Source organism: Toxotes jaculatrix, chromosome 4 (assembly GCF_017976425.1).
Source record: "Toxotes jaculatrix isolate fToxJac2 chromosome 4, fToxJac2.pri, whole genome shotgun sequence".
Lineage (NCBI taxonomy): Eukaryota > Metazoa > Chordata > Actinopteri > Toxotidae > Toxotes > Toxotes jaculatrix.
The window spans coordinates 12240992-12265639 of record NC_054397.1 but is presented as its reverse complement, the minus strand read 5'-3'; the positions used below and the strand labels follow the sequence as shown (position 1 = coordinate 12265639).

Sequence of the window (24648 nt, the reverse complement as noted above, 5' to 3'; positions counted from 1 at the left end):
CTCCTCTCATCCACTCTGTTTACACCTGCCCTATGCTGTCTGGATACAGAGAGAGCATCAATGCCAGTTTTATAACTGATAACCCAGGCAGCGTGTTTCTCATGAAGCGCCACCTGTCCTTGTGCAATGGCAGCTACAGCCATCACAGGAGTGAAACCAAAAGACAGGAAGTGACATGATGAAAGGGTCCAGAACAACATTTGAGTGACTCAGATAAAGCTGTGGGTCAATTAAATAATTCCCAGAAATGAATGACAATGAAAAGGTTTAGTGGGATTTCCCAAAAAGACCATCATGTCAAGAGTGAAAAAATATGGGATTTCACACTGTTCTAACTTCTCGTGAACCACAGAAACCTCTTTTCCCCTCAGCCAAAAATCACTTTCCTCGGCCATTCAGCCATGGAAAATGTTTTAACCCATGACATGACTTCACTGTAAATACATTACGGTAGGGACAGCATATGCAGCACACACATACAAACACACACATGAAAACACAAACCCAAGCCAATTCTGTTGGTCTCTAAGAAACAGACGTGTACTGTAAACCTTATGTAACAAATCTTAAGCTGTTGAGATGGACAAAAACAACACAATGGAATCCATTACTTAGACTGCTGCTGAGCTGATCGGATAATGCTGATTTAGCTTTTATTAAGCAAGCGCAACTCTCTGGGGTCTGAGAAGAAGCTTAATTGTCGGCTACATACTGGGTGAAAAATTAAAAAAAAACCCTGCAACTTCACAGTAGTTGCATTATCACTGTTAACCCTGGAATCTATAGCTGATGGCAACTTATACTGTGACTTCAAAAGAAAAATTTAAAAGATAAATTAATTACGAGCGACATCTCAAGTTTTTTTTGGCCATAATCATGATACGAATTGTAATTTATGTTACTTCTATTACTTAATCTCACACACCTTATTTTTTTTATGACATTCAAACCAAATTCTCAAGGTCATGGTTCAAATATATAAAGTCTATATGCTTAAATTATTGATATGATATGCATGAAAGCTCAGTATGAAGAGCTGAGAAGAAGTTCAGGCTGAGGTGACCAAAACACAGCAGAGGACAGTCATGAAAAGACTGATTTAACTGAATATGCCTCTATTGGCCCCGATATTAATACAGATGTACCTATCTCGGTATAGCAGTGAAAAAGCCCTGACGGGCTAAACCCACTATACACCACCTGCTCGGTGTCAAACAGCAGACAGACAGCAGCTAGCTGGTGAACATAGTGGAGCATTTAGCAGCCTGATATTTTCCTCAGGAAGTGGTGGAAACCAAACACCGAGTTAGAAGAAGTGTAAATATTGGGCAGCTCCAACTCAGTGAGCGCTGGATGAGTAAATAACTGTAAGCAACTGTTTGCTTACACGTGTCATATCATGTTTATAAGGTGATAATACATAAATAGGTTAAGCTATATATTATCATTACCGGAGTGCGTGACTGTATTTGCTGCATGAAGCTGTGAGCAGAATGTGCTGTTCAGGTTTCCCTCCATTACATTCCACACTAAGCTCACACTTGAGAAAATCGCGCTGATTGCTCCAGCAAGTGAAGGTAATGTACCCAGCGCTGGCTGATTGCAGTCTGCCGATAGCAATGGGCTCATCGCGGCCAATTGACTTTATGGTCTCCCAAGGTTTGCTGAGACTGATAAGGCTGGATTCCCGTGTCTTTGCTTTTTCACAACCCTTTAGCTTGTGCTTCTGTGATTGCGGAATGACCTCTTTAACAAACATCCTATAAAAGTATCCCAGTTTTACCGTCCTCCCTCACACACCTGTTCGACTCATATGACATCTGAATCAAATTATCATTTTCATATGTGCATGTGACCGTACTCAGAGACCTGCAAATGCAAACCATCTGGGTCAGTATGCGTATCACAACACCATATCAGTGTACTTTCCCTCTCTGTGTCTCTCTACCTGTGATAAGGGGGCAATACACAGTCTGTAACCTGGATATGATGGAAAATGTCCTGAAGGGGGGATGAGAGGGGCTGGACTAAGGATAACAATGGAGTTCTCATACCTCAGGAAGGAAAGTCTTGCCAAATGCCCCCTCTGTCAAACAACAGTACAGCGTGCCAATAGTGTGTACCTACAGCTAAGTCCACAGAACAGAGGCAGGAGAAGGTTACCTGCCAACATACTGACCCAGAAATGGAGACAGGGGAGGTGAAAAACGGGGGCGGGGGTGTTTCTGGGAGGACTTCAAAGAGTGTACATAAACAGTGTGCGAGAGTCTATCATCAAAACGCCTGTGAAAAACAATGCACTATACTCTATTCTTTACAGCACGGCCAAAAATGTGTCGGTATGTTGAAGTATGTATGTGTGGGTGTGCCCAAGTGTGACTGTAATTGTGTGCGAGTCCCTTTGATGTGACCATCTGCTTGAGGTCTTTGCTATCAAACGTACACTCTCTCACCCTTTCTGTCTGCCCTACTTTCATATAGCTCCATTCTGACTATCTGATACCTTTGCACCTTGTGTGTGTTTCTGCACCAGTTAATCCAAGGGATAAAATTTATGCTTACAGCAAGATATCACACAACCAGACACCTTAAATTATCAAAACAGAAAATATCCCATATATAGCATATCCAAACAGTCCACAGCCTCCTCCATGCTCTAGACAATCTCTCACCCTGACATCCAGACAAGAGGAATATACCAGCCAGGGAGTGACAGAGCCTGCTGTGCCAGGACTGATTCATTAGCCTGAGGACAGCGTGGGCATCTCACACCATCAACACTGGGAGATTTACAGTGGCCTGGTTATGGATGGAAGTTCTTGATGGGTCATTTTAGACAAGTATAGGTAAACCATATCTGGAGAGTAGGAAGAGACCCATGCAGAAAAAAACACTTCTTGTTTACCCAGTTACCTCCCCATTCTAGTCTTATTTTGAGAATATGATCTACTCAGACAAAAAGTACTTCTGGCAAAATACAGCAAAATAATATCATTGTAGCATACAGTAGACCTGCAAGTTTGCCCTTTTTTGCCATAACCATCCACAACCATCTACCTTAGACATAGTGTTTTTGTTGTGTACACATATCTTAACCATAGTTTGTCAGCCATAACTGTGTTCTTTCTCCAATCATAACTATATTCTAATTGCCATTTATAGACACTGTGCATACAAAAATGTCACTGAAGATAATCTCAATCATTGTGTTTGAGGTTTTGCAGGAACGTCCAATATCAGAATCCTTGTCTGGTTATATATCTGAAGCACTTGGAGCATGCATAGTAAAGTAGCTCATGGGAAACTAGCAAAAAAATTTTTAAAAATAATCCAACAATATTAAGAAATTCTCTGTAAAAAAAAAAATCCCAGATCTGCACCTGGATTGGCTTCTATACAAACAAATGAATCACACATTCCATTCTGCCTTTCTTTCTACTGAATTTCAGTGAAATCATTATACAGCTGAAAAACAGAGAAAAAGGGACTGAAAGCAAACAAACCATGCAGATGGAAATTAAAACTGAACCCAAGACAACTTTTTCATATTCTGTGTATAATTGTCTAAAGTATACTGCTGCCATAAAATAATCACAGACACCCAGTTTCCATACAGTTACTCATTGACCAGGTTCCATATGCAAACAAAACCCATGATGAAATATTTTCTAAAAGTATTATACAGTGGATAATGAAACACACACCACTCTACTGCAAAATAAAGCTAAAGCAAGAATAATAATAAAACCCCTCTTAAGGCTTCTGTCTTTGGTATAAGGGAGACTTTTGTTGTCGTAACTGAGAGTTCAGCAAGCTGACTTCCTGTTGTAAATTTCCCTTCTTGCAGTGGTTTCCTGTTCAGAGTCCCAGAACTACGGAGATGGATGCCCAAAGAAAGAGCTCTCAAAACCTGAAGAGGACTGAAGGGGTTTCTGAGCTTTGATACAGGAAAACCAGAGTTTTCCTGTATCAAAGAGTTGAGATTGGGATTTTTTTCTCAAAATTACACTTTTCCAGTCTTTGAAAATATATTTATGGAATTCAAGATCATTCAAGAAGACACCTGACTATACCTTAGTCCACTTTAACAAAACAAAACAAAAATATATCAAATGTGAAAGTAGAATTATTTGCTTGCAAGACATTTGCATTTGTACATGTATTCACCACTGGAGTGGAAGAGTGAAATATAAATGGAATGAATTCCTATATGCTACAGTACAATACCAGTCTCCATACAGGAAGTGAGGGAGAGACAGTGTCAAATGGGAGGGGAGAGGAGGAGCTGTTTGGAGGGAGGTGTTAAGGCTGCTGGCACAGACTGACAGGGGAGGCCAGGAATGTGACCCTGCACAAACAGCGTCTCCTGTAATGTGTATGGAGAGGTGGCAAAAAAAGAAGAAGAAGAAGAATAAGGCAGACTCAATCAAAGAGAAGGAACAAGTAACACAAAAACAAACCTCAGTCATGAGCTATTATTGACCTCGCTCCAGGCTAAGGGAGCTTCATTACATCTGTCAAATTACCTTCACAGATGAGCGCAATGTGCTCAAAGGGCACCCAGCTGCAGGCTGTAAACAAGAGGAAAGTAGCACAGGTCACAAATGAGGAAAGATACTCGTTCAGAATGAATGCTAACTGATTTCACTGTGACATTCCTCAAATTAAGAGAAAATTGGTGTGGAAATTTGCCCATTTCGAGGACTGGAGATATGATGTGTTGGAGCCAAAGAGCTCAGTCACAAGATCTGTGGATGAACAGACACCATCTATGCTGGGCTTTTTTTTTTTTTTTTTTTTTGGTGTTGATTTTTTTTTTAAAGGAATATTTCAACATTTTGGGAAATATGGTTATTCGCGTGATACCACTCTCATTTCTGTATGCTAAATATAAAGCTAGAACCAGAGGGTGATTAGGGTGAATAATAAAAAAATGAATTTAAAAAATCTGTCTAAAACCACAATGTATCACAACAGATTAAAAAATATGATTTAACATATTAATTAGTAAAATTAAGAGATGGTGGCAGGTCATTTAAGTTTGGACAGAGTGACATATATAGCTGTTTCCTTTTGTTTCCAGTCTTTATGTTAAGCTAACTTAAACAAAGAGCCTCTATATTTAGCATTAAGATATGAGAGTAGTGTTAATCCTCTCATCAAATTCTCAGCAAGAAAGCAAAGAGACTGGTGCTGTTTTTAAGAGGTTCACAATGGTCAGACAAATGCACTAACAAAAGGGAGTTTTCAAAATGTGTAACAATGTGATGATTAGTACTGGGATCCCCAGAGATCACACCTCAGGTCTGGCGTAATTTTGTGAATCAAAATGGGAAAAAACCAACACTGCTGCTTTTAACATGAGCTGTAAATACCAGTAAAATGTATTTGTCACAATTCCAAGAAGGAAAGACAAGTGACTAGAGGGGAAACAGTGGATAAAGAAGAAAGGGAAACAAGAAGGTGAGCCAGACAGACAGAAATGATGAGACAAGTTATTCACAGGAACTTCCAACTCCATAATGTCTGAGGGCCTCTCCCATACAGGACCCCACTGAGGGTGCTAAACCACTTCCTCTTTCCTCAGTTTTTCTTTCCTCCACCTACAACCGAGGCAAGGGTTTTAGACTATGAAGCTAAGAAGCTGTGAGTCCAGGCAAAAGGTCAGGCTTTAACCCTGTTGTTGGTTGGATGCCCATCATTGTGTTCTGTTTATATATTCCCACTGGTTTATATTTAGATCAGGAAGGCACAGTGTGGTGCCTCTAACCTCAACTACAATCAAAAAAAAAAAAAAAGATAGACCATTTCTAGAACCACGAATATCTAAAGTGTGGTGTTGACAAACTCTAACACTGGTGTGTGAGACAAAGAGAAAGAGAGAGAGAGAGAGAGAGAGAGAGAGAGAGAGAGAGAGAGCACCAGAAGAAAGAACACATTCACTTGTCTCCATTCGTCCAATGCTTACATAGGTTTTCATAATTTGCCTTTAATTACATTGAACCGGTTGGTAAAATACCTGGATTTGTATCGGTGAGAAGCTAACACCCCTCTTATCAAAAAATATAGGTAGAAGCTTCTCAGTTTTAGCCAACACTGTTGCTGGTTAAAATGACGGCATATTAAATCAGTGTTAACCGTTGTTTGGCTGTTTTCTGGTTAATGTGCTCATCTCTTCTCTAGAGAAATAATTTAGCTGATCACATAATTTCAATTTAAGAATCCTACAGTTGAACTTTGAATAGTATCTTATCACCATTTTAATCTGATCGACTTCTTAGCTCTGAATCAAAACCATTAGTAACTGAAGTACGTCACTGGTAAAGTACAGTGGGCTATGGTCGCTAATATTTAATTGACATTTCATATATTACGCTGCTCATCTCATTTTCAGGTTGTAACCACACCCCGAGAACATCTGTTAGACTGCCACTAAAAACTGTGGGGCTTCTGTCTTTTCAGTCAACAAAAAGTGATGAGACAGCTTTGAGTTGCAGTTGTTTTAGCCTTTTGTTACTTGTAAATGTTGAAAGGTAAACCTAATAAGATTCAATAGGGTATCTGAATTAGAATCAAATTTAGAAAAACTTAATTGATCCCCGCAGGGAAATTGCTCGACACTCAGTTTAACCCTCATATCTGGTCCCCAAGGTTCACTCAAGAAGGAGGGAGAGAGATGAACCAATGCCTCAGCAAAATAATATGTAGACAGCACTGCCAAAGAAACACATTACTAATTAAATGTGTCATGTCTGAAATGTATAAAAAAAGTCAAAGCAGTATTTCATTCACCACAGAGCAGAGGACTTGGATACAATATGAACCCTTGCCTTCCTTTGCACTCTTGCCTCTTAATCTGTCCAACTCTGTTTTTTCACTCACAAAAGGTAAACCTGTCAACTTCCTGGATAAGAGGATGTGAGGTCACAGAGATAAACAAGCAGCCTCTGAAGATAAGTACTGACTGATTTGGAACATGTTTTTTTTTTTTTTAAACACAAATTGCCTCCACATAAATCTGGTTAAATACAATAGTAGCCATGCCCACTAAAGGGTTTATTCTGTCTATAAACAGCCTTGTGTTTGCCAAAATATACTTGAGGAGAGTGACGGAGGCACCTAGCTAGGAAAATATGTTTGATTTGTGACTTTGTGAGACAGGCCAATACCATTCATCATTTAAAAGACATGTTTTTTTGAATTTGTCAGAAAAACTACATCAACATATCCAGTCAGCCATGTGATGAAAGTTCATTTAAGAAGTTTAAGATGTTTTTTCATAGACATATTAACTGTGATGCCTAAAGCGTGAAAATAGTGGTGATCAGTGGGTTAGACAGCATGAAAACAGATTTGTTTTATTTTTTTTTTATGTCCCATTAAGTTTCTTGAGTTTTATTTCAATAACATCACATCTCTCATCACATGCTTCATCTCCCGGACCATATCCAACCAGTGATAAGGATGGTCATGAAAACTTGATGCATGATGTCCTTATCATCTTTAGATGTTATGTAGTATGGTTTGAGTTATGTCATTCCCAGCCATTCCAGAGCATTAACACTCTGCAGACCCTATGGATCTCAGGCTCCATCCAGCGTCACAGGAGCCCCATAAAGATCACTTCTTAACAACAGGTTGTCAGTTGTAACTCTGCAGCATGTAGACACATCCTCTTTGTGCACAGGAAAGCCGTGACACTGACCGCTCACTGAGGTACACCCAGCGCCGCAGGGAGGCCATCAACTGTGCCATTACAGAGCACGGACTATGGAAACTTCGTGTTGATCACTGGTGTGCTTCCGTTGTCACAGAGATAGTAAAATTAACCATGAATGAGCTGTCTTTCATTGGAGTGCAGCAGGAGCCTTTAGGGCATGATGTGTGATGTAACACTGTCACAAATGTGTCATTCCCAGGGGCTTAAATGGTGGCGATACAGAGGGGTCTTTGAAGTGTCACAATGAACACTGGGCTTTGTGCTCTATCAAGTCCCCCAAAACTCCCATCACACCCCCCTCTGGAGTCCTGGGTTCCATCACACAGACCCAGAGATGGAGGTTACATAACTTGCTTACAGCAAGTCAGACTGATTTAAATGAAGAAAAATGACCAAGAATGCTTGACCACTTTGAAGTTGGCACCGTGCATTTTTGTGAGTTTTAGGGTCCTTGTAAAAAATGTTTGGAGTGAGCCTTTTGCCAAAAGGTAGCACTGACACACACACACACACACACACACAGGAACAAATACACTGACAGCTTCTGCAAATTTCCCATGAAAGGTTTTCAGCAAGTGGTGGTAATTAGAGAGAGAGACAGAGCGAGAGTGAGTGAGGACTCCCAGCAGGCTTTGAGACAGCGGGGGGCAATATGAAAGCCTCGTCCCCACGTCGAACCACCTCTCTGGTATTGTTTACCAGTGGACTGACGACACAGGGGGGTGTTTAATGAACACTGCTCCCCTGCCGGCTGTCTGAAAGTGGGTCTGTCCATCCATAGTTTCCTGATGACCCTGTGCATTGCTGGCAGACTGCTGACAGAGAGGTCAGAGCCAGAATGTACGGAGCAGTCACGATGGATTGAGTTTGTTCTTTAGATTGATTCATAATAAAGTGTGCCAAGTAGATGACACAAAGCATTGCAAAGTAATGACATAACATGTCTACGCATTAGGAGGAAGTCATGAGTACTGGTAACTGAAGGTCGATAACGAAGAAATACTAATAAAGTCCAGCCACAAAAATGCAAATGTATGGAGGGGGGTATTTGGATAGATTTGCACATGTTAGGCATTTAGCTCGTTATTCTTAGTTGCATTAAATCTATTTTTTTAGTAGAAAATGAGGGGAAAGGTAAATAAATGAGCATCAAAAGTTTTTTGCATCAGGCTCGACATTCAGTCTGGCTCTTATCTTGGAAAGGCAAAAACAGACTTGATGGTTAGTAGATGAGTCTAGGAGCTTATCAAGACTGGCATCCAGTGTCTCACAGAACCAGACCCTGTCCTCCTCCACTGAACTACTCCTTCCTGTCTTGCCCAAAGTTGTGAGCACGGGACAAGGTCATCAATCAGATATTATACCTCTTCATGACACCAGAGAGGGCCCACACCAAATCAACTGCAGACCAACGCTTAATGCTGCCGCTTCAAGTATCTAGATTCTCATTTAGCCAGCCATAACCTGTAAGTGTACTGAGCATGTGAGAATGTAAAAATGGCAAAGACTTACCAGCATTTTCTTTCTCAGGAATGGCAGAGGTGCTCTGGGAAACAGAGAAGAAAAAAAAAAGATTATAGCTGAGATAGCTTATCACACATTTTCATATTCAATGCCATACAACTATTCAAACTCATAAAAACTCAATCAATCTTGCCCCCCCCCCCCCCCCCCCCCCCCCCAAACATTCCTAAATAAAATTTAACAGTTTGTGTGATGAAATGTAATAGAGACCAGGAACCAGTATTATTGAGTGTCATGTGTTGTGATAGCAACATATTTAATCAATTTGAATGTTCTCCCTGTCGTTCCTCATGCATCCTCTGATTTATGATTTGGAATACACACAAGAGCAAAGAATAAAGCGGGGTCTTGTCTATGTGTGTGTTGAGTCCAACTGTGTCCTGTTCAGTTGGCTCATGAGTGTGACTACAATAATCCTCGCATTATCATTGCACACAAAGATGTGTTTGTGCATAATGATCAACAATATCCCCACATTCATTTCAGCCCTTTTAAGAATACTGGTTTTAATCAAAGAACATAGATTTTTTTCTAACATGGCTACAGTGAGGGGGGTGCTGCACACACTCCAATCAGGCAATCATAGCAACATACGCACACACACCAGGAATGTAGTTGCTAAAACACGATATGCATAGTTTTCTGATGTGCACACGTCTTAATAAATGGTTGCAACAGATAACAATCCCACCAGAGACTTCTGAACAAATATAACATCACCCTCCTCTGATTCAGTGTTGATTTAGCCCTCACGTAGGTAGTCTGGTGAGACATTTCTGATAAAATCACAACACATTTTGTAGCCATAGTAGATTCTCATCATTCTGCCCATGTAATATTTCCTTCTTTGGCTCTGTTGTGGCTTTTAGAAAATACTACTGCATCAACACAGCTTTTCTGGTAAAAATAGAGCAGTCCTGTGATTTCAGTGGTAAAGTGTGTGTGTGTGTGTGTGTGTGTGTGTGTGTGTGTGTGTGTGTGTGTGTGTGTGTGTGTGGGCAGCAGTCAATTGGAATGCAGAGGTCTTTCTTGCCTCTGACTTTTGACCTCCGGTTCCTTGGCTGACCTCCATACCCTGACCTGTTTTAATCCACACTCCCCTGGAACAGATCAGGCAGCAGAGCGAGGAGGACAAGGTACCTTTACAAAAAAAATGTATCCACTTGGTTTACGTTTTCTTAGTCCAAAAAGTGTAACTATCAATTTTTCCTCCTGATATTCCTGTTGAAATAAATGCTCTCCTCCTTCATGTTTATTTTTTCCCCTCAGGCCTAATTAGAGTCCTTTAGCTGTCTCCTGCTGTGACTACTTTAAAGCCTGTTTACCCACTGGCAGCTCCTCACACAGCAGTTTTAGCACAGTCAAAACCCTTCTGAATATCACCTTAAAGGAACAGTTTAACATTCTGGGAAATACAGGTATTTGCTTTCTTTGCTGGAGAGTTGGATGAGAAGATCAATACCAATACCATTGTCTGAGTGGTAACTGGGGAACAGGGGGAAACTACTAGCCTGGTTCTGTCCAAAGGTAACAAAATGTGGCCGCAAGCACTGAAGTTCACCAATTTAAACATTACATCTTGTTCCTTCAGTTGGATTATGTGTCGGACTGTTTCTTGGCTGGGAGAAGTAATTTCCTTGCAAGTTTTAGATTCTTTCATGCATTGCTCGACATTTCTGACCTGTATTGGGGCTGGTGTTGTCCAACCATGTCAGAAAACAAAAGCGTTTCTAGCTGTTCCGAATGTCCACACTGGAAGGTGACATGAAAAGCTGCCCATCATAGAGAGGCATTCTCAGACAGTCTCTCCAAGAAGATGTTCATTGTGTTGCACTCTGTATTGAAAAGTGCCACAAACAGTTATGAAACAAATTTTAAAACAAGAGAGAACCAGGGAGAGAAGCACAATGCCTGGTTCCTCGCTCACCTAAGCACAGGCGACCAATCGGGTGTGAATTGTGGATTGTGGATTTCAGAAAGTTAGAGAAATAGTCTGACACAGACTCCCCCTTAGGACAGAGTATACTGGTCATTCCACCCTATATAACAAAAAGGATGCAGAAAGGATCAATAAAACTACTTTAAAGCAACTAAACATTTCACTTTTCCTTTAACGCCTGCAGAGCATATGCATTCTCTCTTCCTTTCGTATCTTCTTATTGACAGAATCTACTACATTCCAAGCTTGTCCCTTATCCTCTCTGCACACACCTCAGCTTGGGAAACATGCTTGTTTGCGTGTGCACAGTATCCTGCCTCACAAATCTTCCTGTTTAACAGTTAAGCTGTTTTTTTGTTGGTTGAAGGTACGCCTATACTTTTGTATAGCTGATGACTAATATAATTTCCGCCGAAGTAAAATCTTCCCTACACACCTTGATTTTGATAAAGAGGTAATAATCCCCACAGGTTTTATAAATATGCTGCTGTGGAATTTCTTTATTTCCTGAAATTAATCCAGTTCTGCAACTCTGGGGAATTTCTCCTTTGATTCATTTTCTATGGAGGATAAGCTGGAGAGAATTTAAGATAAGAGCATGACTTCCCTTATTATTCAATTGGACTTGTATACAGTCACCCGGCAGAGCATGTCCTAATATGAGAAAGAAACAGAATGAATCATTATAAGCAAAAGTGCAACTATAGGTCCTTTACTTCTAAAATATCAAGGAAGCTCTTATATGTTATGATGAACCACCACAGGTTTCACAGTCTGGTGGGGACGAATACAATGCCTGCTCTCATAGGTGAGTTTGTTTTTGCTAACGCGTTGGCTGATTGACGCTGGATAAAGTGTTGTTTTGGTCTCCATCTGTCTTACTCAGACTTTTCAGAAGCAAGTGGGTGAGCTGTCTAGGCATACATGCTTTATCTAGAACCCACACAAGTCCATCAGTAGTGGCACGTCTGCTGAGATCTTTTTGTGTGTGTGTGTGTGTGTGTGTGTGAGAAGTGTGCGAACATGTATTTGTGCTTATGCGTGTGGTTGTGCATAATGTGTGGGCAAAACCAGCATTTAATCACTGGGTCACGTTTCAGAGACGTAGTGGGTAAAATTTCCCCTGTGGACAAATAGCTTAACATGCTTTAAAAAGACACCAGGGAGAAGCCACAGCCAAAGACTCCTACTCACTCCACTGTCACTAAATCACCAGCACAAACAGAACAACAACAGTGAGGTGAAATCAGAGAGAGATTTATATTCAGTGCTGTTTCAGCTGTTGGAGTCAAGGAATATTAGCTCTGCTTTTTCAGTCACAGCAGTGTCTTCGCTGCATTACCCTTGTGTGCAAAACACGGTGAATGCTGTGAGACTCAGCCAAGACAACATTAACAACCTGTAAACTGAATATTTTCTCAACTTAAAGTTGAAAGACTTGAGCTATTTTATTTTCATTTCTCCTTATTTCATTAAAATGAACATGTTTTATAGTTTAACTGAAGAGGTTGGCAATATTCTGTACTTTTCTCATTGTTAACAAATCATTAAGGACCAAAAATAACTGTGAATTGATCCTATTAACAAGTACTGACTATGTTCCTTAGCTCACTGCTGTGCTATGGACATCCACTGTTGTCCAAAAGCAAGTCATTTGTGCTCCTATATTACAATACATGCACTGTAGTTTGTTTGTTTATTAGTCAATACCATATATACTGTCCTGCTGCAATAAATACTCAATCGATCAACTAAAGTGTATTAATTCACAGGTAAAAACGGTCTCTGAACTAATGCGCTATTTACTCCTATTGAGTAACATTTGTTAATAACTACAATGCCCAGCTGTTTTAGTAAATTACTCAGCCTCTTTTAAAAACGAAACAATCTGGAACAAATGGGCTTGTGGCTGACAGATTAGAGAAGTTGAAAAGCAATAGGAATAATTTAGAATAACCCCAGCCTTATCCTTTAATTTTGCCGTGATCCATTAAGATATAACATCAAACAGTGAGTTACATTTAGACAGCACCACACTAACTCGTGTGGATTTGTGCTAAAGATTTATTGCTTCATACCGAAGCACAGTGGTGTTAAAGAAAAGAACTTAAAATAACTTTCTGTATTTACTCGCAGAAAGAATGGCCTTGAATGATGGAATCAGTATGGGAGGTCTGTGAGGCATCTCTGCTTAGCACTAACAAGACATTTCAGTTCACCAGTGTAGCGCCCTTCCTATTGTGTAAACACCACACCACGGGTTCCTGTCAATGACCCATGAAGTCACTTAGACACAGTGTAAATCTCACCTTCACACAATGCTGTGTTTTCCCTCATAATAGCAATTACAGTTGAATAAATGTGAGTGAGAGACCACAGAGCCTAACAAGAATGCGAATGAATGGGTACCAGTAAGTACCAGTGTTTTCATAGCACCACGGTCACATATTTTCTCCATGTTTGCCTGCGTTCCCCCTGGCATGCCACTGTGCAGGTTGTCCCAGTGTGGGGTTGTACGGGCCGTGTCAGGTGTCCACTGGAGAGCTGTAGGCTGCAGAGCACACAAGCGTCAGCTGCCTCATTTACTGCCACCTAATTTACAGGAAGTGGGCTGTGTGGGGGCACAGGGGGTATGGTATGTGTTTGCTTTACACAATGTGAGCATGTGTGCCTGCATGATTAACCAATATAGGGTCATTATTGTCACTACTGTAGCCAGAAGATTAGAGAACTAAGTTTTCCTACAAATGTTTACCAACAGAAAGAGTTGTTTCAGAAATCTGCAAAGAAAAAGTCGACTTTTCCTGGGTGAAAATACTTCAGCTGACTGAATCATATGTGTGTATTTATATTTCATATATGTTCTGACTGACCCACTAGTAATGTGCTGTCTGCAAAAGAGTTTTAAAACAGCAGCTATTTGATCAAAGAATAAGTAAAGAAGAGTATGAGTATTCAATGCCAGCTTTTAGTAACTGACAATTTTTGCAGTGCTGAAGAAACATTGTGGCCTATTTTAAAAAAAAGCATTGAGGTTCAAAACCCAGCCTTAGTAACAAATAATATTTATCTGCTTGTCTGTGGCCGTATGCAAATGCTTTTCTATGAGTGTTAGTCAGAAATGTTAAGCAAGCTATTGGCATGTAGCTCTTGCACAACAAACCTGAGCAGTCCACCATGCCTTTCTCATCCCCACTGCCACTCTCTCAACCCCAGCCCCCCTTCTGCACTACAGCTGCAGTATTGGTGTATGCGTGTGTGTGTGAGTGAGTGAGTGAGTGTGTGACCACCCATGGTCTGTGCTGGCCAAGGATTAGGGGGCTCGAGCTAACCCAAACCTTTTTCTCCAACACTTAATGCAAATGGCTAAATTGGTGCAGATGGCTTATGGTCAGGTAAGCTGGCGGCTCCAGTGCAAGATGTATAAGGTAACAGTGTGTGATAGAGGAAAGACAGACAGTGTGTGTGTGTGTGTGTGTCTGTCCAGGGCCTTTGGAGATGTTATCTGGAGCTAATTTCTGTTTTTTGACTGGCATGAATGTGCTCTTTCTGCCCTGCACTTATAAAGGAATTTATTCTCCATGCTCTGTCGACCCCTGGGTGCACGTGTGCAGGGAAACGTGGGAAACAATTTCATTTTAGCCTTCTCCTTGCATCTAACCACCCACTACCCCCTCACGCTTTCTCCTCCGCACCTCCTTTCCACATTTTAATAGTTTCCATATGTCACACTTGGAGTGTGTCAACAGGAAGTGATGCGATGACTTGGTGTAATGATGCATTGGAACATTTCCTGCAGAGGACGTATATTAGTATCCAGATGTTGGACTTAACAGCCATTTCAAAAGAAAACAAATCCGACTGAAATTTGGTGACATTCTAAAAAACTTCTCAGTAACGTACTGACATCTTGTATAACACTAAAAGCCCTGGTGAATGGGTGCACTTTCAGTCTTTTGTTGTGTTAGGAGGTTAATGATTTTACCATACACACTGTGCGTTCTCTCTCTCTCTCTCTCTCTCTCACACACACACACACACACACATATATATGCACACTGACTGCTAGCTTCCCTTTCAGCCTTGAGTCGCGAGATATGTTCTGTAATGGGGTGATGTTGACTGAGAGAGAGAGAGAAAAGTGGATATGCACACAGACAGAGATACACACATTTGCCTTTGTTTACAAGAGTAACAGGCTTCTGGTTTCAGGCAGTGTCTGGTGGGATTTAGTGCTGGGCCCCTGGAGCATAAACTGTGAACTGTTGACTGGCCCTTGGCATCCATCATCGGACGAGACAGTAACTCTTAGATTGTTTGACCATAGGACTCTTCCTCCCAAAAGGTAGACTAAACGATCACCAAATTCCACTTCTTAGGTCATTCTTACAGGTGGACAGTCCTGAGACTTTTTACATGAAAATGAAAATGTTTACGTTTATGAAAATGTGTGCATTGGTACTAATGGACGTAAAAAAAAATTTGGTTAGGCTTTTGATTTATAAAGCATGGCAAGTGCTTCACCTTTAATGACTAAAACAAAAGACAAACTACTTAATTACAGTGGGAGACATCAAATGTTTTTCCTACATCTTGTGGGATGGTATAATAAGAATAAGGATAGGGATGAACAAGATATTGTTCAACAATATATTGCACACATACTGCAGTGGAATCAATAATAAGATAAAATAAACCCACTATTTTGGTTGCTGGCTACACATGTACAGTATGTGCAGGCAAGATACTGTACACATGTACCAATTACAATAGGTCCCAGAAGTCCGGTTCATTAAGCAAACAGGAAAATAACAATTTGCCATTTGAAGTGTCTTGGTTTCAACATTGATTTGTAAAAACGAAAAACAGGCACAGTTTTCAAAAAGAATGAAAAAAACTGCACCAAAGGCATACATTAACCCTAACCCACATCACAGGTGGAGAATATACTGATGTTGTTCTTTTCCCTCCTCTTTTGGTTTTCTCTGCACACAGGCACACCAAGACAAAGCCTACACACACTGACCCACTCATCAATCCATTGATCATTAAAGGTGATTCTGACAAAAACAGGCCAGACGTTTCTCTATTAAGTTACCAAGCAGCTCCACACAGGGTTTTCAAAATGCGGGATAAAAAATTTGGCAACATGACAAAAACATATGGGACTGTGTTGTTCACATTATTGTGCTGCCCACTTATTGCACTGATTAAGAGACAAAATGTGTCACCTGTTCCTGCTCACCAGGTTGAATTTGTGGCTTAAGGAGCAAAGTTAATAGGGATAAGCCTTATGATCCCAACTGCATCAACAATGCTTACCTGTGGATTAGCTGCTGACATTTTTGGGAGAAAGCAGAGAGTGGGTTAACAACACAGAGGGATTAGACTGTCTTCGGTAGAGGACTGTGGTGGCCCCACAGCTTATTGACTTACCAGAAGGACCAGTGGGCGAGGCCTTGTTGGGTCACAGTTTTGTAACATTTGCTGAGGAATGCATAGTCCTGACTGCTTTGATGGGTATTGCATTTGCTTAATCTAAGTCAGCAACGCACTGAACATTGGGTAACCTAACTGTAAACACATTTCTTCTTCTTCTTCAAAAAAAAAGAAAACCAAACACCTTTAATGAGTAGGCCGCATTCTTTCCTTAGACATTAAAACTGAGGGCAAAGACAATTAATTGGGCAAGACACTCAGGTGTATCTTGGCTGAGGTAATGTAACTTCAAGGCAAACACGGATGGAAGCACACACTCTAAACAAAAATGCGAACACACTCAAGCTGAATGTCCCAATTAAAACCCTGAACCACAAGCCTGAATAAGTGTTGCCTAAATTGCACCTGGTTTTACAATGCATTCCTGTGTACATGTTTCAGCATCTGTGCGAGTGTGTGTTTCTGAGAGTGCATTCAGTTTGTTTGTTCATTCTGTGATTTATGGCGCTTCATTATCAGCGGGCTGCAGGGGTGTTTCCAAATGCCTGTATTTTCCAGTCATCCCTAAGATTTACTGTCAACAAGTACCATCATCCAGCAACTATTCCCTGCAGTTTTTAATGTCTATTTTGCATAAAAGATGTGCGTTCTGCTTCATTGACTCAGTGCGTGCCTTTAAAACTACCAAGTACTCGTTAGCAATAAATACAGTAGGGATGAAAAAAGTGTGACTCATTTAAATAATAAAAAACAAAACAAAAACCATATGGAGCAAATAAATCACACTGGTGATGAAACTGATGTGATTTAGGCGGCATGCCACAGAATGCTGTCATAAAAACAAACACAGAGAGAGTTGCCATTGAGCACAGGGTGTAAACAGAGATTTATGCGATATTTGCCTTCCACAGAGATGCTAAAACAGAGAACTCATTCTGTGAAACAATTAAGCACATCATAGCCCAAATCCATTTTGACAAAATGTTCAGTATGCACAATGAGTCAGGCTGATACATGTGGACAATTCAAATAAATGTCATGATACCACGTTTTGGCTGTGTGCTCTGCTTTGTTTTGGATTTTGTTTTCTGTTGATACTCTGCCAACAAAAAAAGGAGAGATATATTTATTCACTCTGTCCTTCTCTCTCCTGTTCTTGGAGAGCTTTATGCAAAGGCTATAGCCTTGAATCGGCAGGAAAAACAAGATTTCCTTGTGGGGGTGGAGGAGAAGTTCATTTTCCACATCCTGTTCCAAACACAAGCCTTTTCTTTTTTCTGACCCTCTTTTTTTAAATCACAGCGGGTCTGTGTTTGTCTCCTCGTTACAGCTGTGCTCAGCAGAGGAATGACCTTGGGGACAATGACACCACACACAGCGGCTAGCGTGGCCATGACCAGAGCCACTACTGGCACCCCTTGTCAGCCTGAATGGCGGTTGGTTTCATAGCTCGCTGACTCATTATGGCCTACTACAGTCTTTAAGCCAAATATGCGGGTGGAATGTAGGCAAACATAATTATGCCTGCTGCACATGGTGTTATTGACCAAGGACGGGAATGAGAGAGTGGGAGCAAATGTAGAAATAAATAGAAGGCAATGAAAGTAGCAAAATATTGAGTCTTTTACTTGAGTGGGACATCGATAAGGTGTGGTTTGGATAAAGGATGTTTGGGGACTGTGAGGCTGCCAAACCGGAACACAGAGGAAGGACAGAGCAGAGATCTGCTAGTGACCTTAGCACGCAAACCACAGCACTTCTATTGTCCCCTAAACCACAGACAGATAAAGAGCTATGTACATACATAACCAAGTGACAGGCAATAAAGTCTTTCCGTCTTTCTAAAATAAAAATAAAAATAATCAATCATCTCTAAAAAAAAAAAAAAAAAAAAGCACCTGAATCCAGACATGGAAACTTCAGAGACTCATTTCAGAATGTGTCAAACAGCAGCAAACCACCAAAGGAGATGACAGAAGTTGTGTTTGGAGCGCTGTTGCCTGGAGACAGAATACAGATCCAAACAAAGGGTTAAAGGTTGCCCTGTTATGGAATGTTTACCAAAGACGGAGAGGACGAGGGCAGCGCCCTCTCTGTCACCGTATGCATGACATGTAAAACGCCCCCGTGCTAAATTTAACAGGCACTGTGCCTTGTTCAGTAGCTGAGGTCTTTAGGGGATTCTGAGTATGTGTCTTACTGGTGGGAAAGCCAAGACTGATATGTTGTTTCCGACTGTAACATTCAGAGGAAGGTGGTCAGGGGTCAGCAGCCTCCACCCGCCTCTGTGGCTTGGCACATCCTCCGCAGCCACAGAGCTCTAAAAATGGAGTCACATAACAAATGGCTCTCACATTGTGCATAACTTCAGTTTCACTACAGATTACACTTATAAAGCCTAATTAATGACTGCTAATACTGCAGTGACAATCCATAATTCAATTCATAAGTCTTTAAAAATGCATGACAAAGTCACTGAAGCTCGCGCTGCTCAAGATCGAAAATAATGACACCAAAGAAGGAAATCTTTCATCGAGGGAATATAATTAGAGCTGAATCAATTAATTAATTAGTCAACTGACTAATCACTTAATTGTTTCAGACAGTTTTTCTTTGTAATAATGCCAAATATTCATTGGTAACAGATTTTCTTTGTCTTTTAAAGACAGCATCTCTCTATTTTTATTTAATTTTATAGAGCAAATGATTAATAAATTAATCAAAAAAAAATTCAGCAGCTTAATCAGATATGAAAATAACTGAGTTGCAGCCCTAAATATGATATACAGTCAAATCCGTCTATAAACCAAATAAAACCCACCTGTTGCAACACAACAATGTAAGCCAAACAACATTGTGAGACACCTGCTACACTGAGCAAGTAATAAAAACCTGCCAACAAAAACACTCTGGGCAAAGAATAGCAGTTCCACCATGAGAAAAAAACACCTGCTGTGGCACAACATCCGTTAGATGTTAGCCTCACATTCGATGCAAGAATAACAGCCACCTGCTGAAGGCTAACAATAGCCACCAGCTAAGCTAGCAAGAGCCAAGCATCTATTCATTTAAACCCAGTGTTTTATCCACAGCAGTGAGTGAATGATACTGTACGTGCCAAATGAATGTCCTCTCATCACCACCATCAACACAGCCACATTCCAGCATTTATCATGGTTACATAAAAGGCAGCGTGAGTATGTGCTTGGAACGGTCACACCAAAGTGTTGTACTAAATGCCAGGAGGTGTCACGGGGGACAGCAATAACAGTATTGCATAATCCAGCATACGATGGAAGGAATGCAAATGCACAAAGATAAACACTTCACAATTCACACGGACTCTACAAACATAACTGATATCAAAATATGTAGACACACCAGTCCTTTGCAATCATCCACAAAACATCAGATGAGACAGTAACATTTCTTGGCCCCTGACTTTCAACACCAGAGGTTTGCAGCTGTTTTACTGCCTAGATACGCATCTGTTGTCCATGCAGGTTTCATAGCACCCTAGTTACATATGTAACTCTCATTTTAACAACAATTATAGACCTCTTCATTTTTTGTACACTTTACTGTGATGTAGATTTTATTCTAAATGGATAAATGGACCTACACCCTTTAATCTACACTAAATAACCCATAATGACAGTGTGAATAAAGGATTTTTGGAATTTTTTGATAATTTATTTTAAAAAACAAAGCTGCAATCTCTCTCACAAGAAGTATTAAGACCCTTCAGTACTTTGTGAAAGTCACCTTGACAGCTTTTACGAAGTAAAATTACAGCTTCAAGTCTTCTTGGTAAAGTCTCTACAAGCTTTGCACACCTGGATTTGGACAGTTTATCCATTCTTCCTTGCGGATTCTCTCAAATTCCCTCAGACTGGATGGGAAGCATCTGTGAACTGCCATCTTCAGGTCTCTCCACAGATGGTGTTTAAGGGCTTTTGGCTTGGCCACTCATGGACAGTCAGAGACTTGTTTCTCATCACTGCCTGAGACCTTCTTTGCACAGTTACTCAGTTTGCCTGAATGGTCAACTCAAGGAAGAGTTCAAAGAAATGTTTTTTTTAAATAAATTTGCAAAATTTTTATGCATTTCAAATTAAATCTACAGCACAATAAAGTGTGCAAAAAGTGAGAGATTCTGAATACTCTGAAGCCACTGTACATGGGTCTCACACAACCCCGAAGCATCTGGCCTTTCCCCAGCCAACATTACAAGTGGTGACAGTGACTTCAGTCCCAAGTCCCCACATTTATTGTTGGCCAAGCTGTTGGCTTGAAGACATTCAAACTGCTAGTTTGGCTTGGCAAAATCTTCAGCTGATGAATAACAGTAACAGCTGTATGCTTTCAATCTCTCCATGGTTTTGCAAATTATAACTTTTTTTTTTTTTTTTACATATTTTTCACAGATTTCTTGGGGTCTAATTATTTCCAATTAGATTCACTTTCAATGGAAGACTAAATGAACGCTCCAGAATTGGGCCAGGATCAATTGATAGTGTAATGAAAGTGACTGTATGAATAATTTACACATGCAAATGCTAATGAAAATGCTATGCAGCACAGAGTTTGTGATTTGGCTCCTTTTTTTCACATTTTCTGGGATTTTGGCTGTTTTTGTACTTATGATACAAGGTTTGTTTTAGGGGTATGACTTGATTTTGGATATGTCTATTCACTGTATATGGGGTGAAAAAACAACACCTTCCAATAAAAAGCAATCCAAAAGCCCCTTAAATCATTCCTATTTTTCTGAAGCTTGTAATATTCAGCCTTTGTTGACAGTGTCATAGAGATTTTGATTAAACAATAGTAATTTCTGAGACTGAAGTTTATATTAGTGTATTTGTTATACTGTAAGTAGTTCTGGTAATTCAGTCATCCCATAATCTATAATAATCAAAGAAATAAGCAGTACAGGGTAGAGTATAATGGCTAATACTAGGAGAAAGGAAAATTTATTTCACATTATAATGTGAGATTACATTGGCATCAAAGGGAACCAAAGGTTACACACTCCCCTCTGGGAATATTTAATGGCAAAATGCTGGTACTACACACTACCCTGTTATTTAGAACTGAGTAATGTTTTTATATAATAACAAATGATAGTAATTAGTCTGTACTTAAATGATCTATTATATTACATGTGTTGTATTTTTAATGTCAACTTATCATCGTGTAAAACGAAACTGTGATGTCTGGCTGAATTAAAGCTTTAACCTCAACCCTGGTTGTTCTTCACATCTGCCTTGTGTTTACATCATTTAAAGGATTTGTATTGTCTAGCTAAAAAGATTAAGTCGGCGTCACAAAACTTTGCGTCTGAAAGGACTCAACAGACCCCTACAACTATTAACCACTGAGAATCCCCTTCATGAAGTCGTCATCTGTTTGGCCTCAATCAATCACCCCACAGGGCCTCCACTGTAAAAAGCCTCCTATTAGCCGCAGTGAAAGCAGTGTTTACCCAGGCTTAGCGAGTTACCTTGGGTTACTGCAGGAATGGAGGTTGTGGAAACAGTTGGTCATGGATGTAGTACATCACACATCATATATGTGATCTGTGCCTCCTTAATGTACCAAGTAATATTCCTCTTTTGTGTGACGGCAGAAAAGTTGTGACGTGCAACAAGACAAAGCAATGTCGAGAAGGAATTGCGAGAGATAATTCAGGAATGTGAGATGTCCTTTTTGTCAAGGAATTCTGATGTTTCCACAGGTCACAGTGTTTTGTTCTAGCAAGATAAGAGGACTGCTGTGCAACAGAAACATCCTGTCTGACATTTAGTGTTATCCTTTTATGCATCAATTCATCATGAGATAAAGTGTCTCAAGATCATGTTAATTAACATTTCCATTCAAACAAGTACTTGTAAAAGTCAGCTTGAGTGCTCAGTCCGCTGGCTACTGGCCTTGTTCACTTTGCCCTCACTCTGAAGGCAATGGCAGAGCAAGGCTGACAAAGTCATTAAGTGAGCAAGCAAGGGGTTTGAAGACGCACGTCTCACTTGAAGCGTGTCCCCCTCTCTCCCTCCCCCTTGCCCTGGCTTTTCACCTCACAGACCCCCCTTCTGACCCCTTTGTTGGGGAAAAGGGGTCTAGATCTTAGGAACCAGCTAATTATAGAGTTTTAGCGTCTGCTTGGCTAAGCCCTAAGTGCTTGGGGACATTCCTACAATTGGGAAATTGACTATGAGTGTGTGTGTGTGTGTGTGTGTGTGTGTATACGTGTGTCTTTCTATGGTTGTGTGGACAAATTTTGGTTTGAAACCACTGTTCTGAGGACCTTTTGGTGGTACTCACAACTTCCAAGGGCTGTTTGAAGGTTAAGACTTGGCTTTAAGGTTCAGGTTAGAGTTTGGGAAAGGATTCAGGTTAGGCATTTATTTGTGATGGTTTAGGTCAGGTTAACGGGCTAGAGAATGCATTGTGTCAACGAGTGTCCACACAACTGTAGAAAGACCAACATGTACATGTGTGTGTGCCCTCTGTGTTTGCTGTTTTTATTTAAACCTTTGAACAACTATGCCCCAAGAGAAATACATATTATTTAGGGTACATAAAAAACTGTTAAACAGTAGCTCTATGCACATCTGAAAACCATGAAAACAATTTAAATTGTTCTATCACGGATGCACAAGAAAAACCAGAAACCAATATGAACAGCCACAGCTATGTACAATCAATGTTTCAAGGTCTTAAAAACACCCAAATTATTTTGGAGGTTTAGTTTAAGTACAGTTTATAATTCTTGTAATTCCTCTGAATCTTTCTGGGATAGATGCTTTTAACTTGTAGACAAACCTGACCATTTCAGTTAACAAAAGGTTAAAATTGAAATGTGAAGAAGAGGAAGTCAAAAAGGAAGTAAATACTGATGGTGAGAAACTGTAGTGCAGCAGATCTTGTGTGTATGTTCATATGTGTGCGTGTGGGTGGTGTCTTAAATGGTCTCTAAACAGCTCATGCTCTAGATGTTTTGGTATGAAAACCAAATTATTCACTGTTTCAAGTTCAAAAGTCTCTCACCCAATGGCTTAGATTCTGCCAATGTAATCTTTCCATATGTTAAGGTCTCACCTCATGTCTTGTTAATTTTGGTGCTGAGGTATTCTGATACGATGCATAGCTCCTGACTTACCCCACTCTTAGGTTTCGCTCCAAGGGCGGATGAGGGTCCGGAGGTGGAGGCAGTGGGAATGTGTGGATTTGGAGGGTTTTGTGATACTGCTGGCACTGATCCTAAATCCAACTCCTGCACATGTAAAAGATAAAGATGGCAATGTAAGATTTACATTGTTGTACTACAAATAATATTTTCCTCTGTTTTGGTATTTCTTTAGAGATGATTAAGAACATAGTTTTGTAGATGCAAAACACCCAACACAGTTAATCAGTATGGGTGAAAGGAGTCAGATGAACGTTGCTCCCTCAGTGCCTTTCACAGTACTATGGCTTTTAGTGGTCACTAGGTGACTGAGAAGTTTACTAGATGTGAGGGAAAAATGAATGAAAACAAAGTTTCTATCTGAATCCATGCGATGCAATAAAAAAAACATGCAGTAGTAAGTGCAGGTTAAGTTTGGGTTTGCAGCAGAAACTACTGGTAACATGCAGGTATGTACCAGGAGTTGTCGTCGATGCAGGGTGGGGGTGCTGTCCATAGAGGAAGTGGCACTCAGGGCATTCTCAATTTCCTGGTCCAACTGGTCCAGCTTCATTAGCAGCAACACCATAGAGTCTAATCGAGCATGCTCACGCTGAATAAGGAGACAAATAAGAGGGAAAAAAATATATATTAGCATTGTGCTGAGCTCACAAATGTAGCAGGATAAATGATTATAGATAAATAGAGATGTATATAAGATTTTTTAGGCATTCACATGATGAATTTGTCTTCCTGCCTACTTAAGTGTTCAGTGTGGAGACAGCTTACTATAAGCTGACAAAATTGAAATAACCTGAATGTACCAAAAACAACATTCCAGTTACATGCTTGAGCTGA

At 40.3% G+C, this 24648-nt stretch overlaps 1 protein-coding gene across 1 annotated transcript in view; it reads right to left on the bottom strand.

Annotated features, from left to right (window-relative positions):
- dlc1 (DLC1 Rho GTPase activating protein) overlaps positions 1-24648 on the bottom strand; it is a 79587-nt gene that overhangs the window by 48473 nt on the left and 6466 nt on the right. The window contains 3 exon segments of the mRNA XM_041035795.1: positions 9233-9266; positions 23785-23898; positions 24269-24403. Of these exon segments, the coding sequence (XP_040891729.1) occupies positions 9233-9266; positions 23785-23898; positions 24269-24403 (283 nt within the window).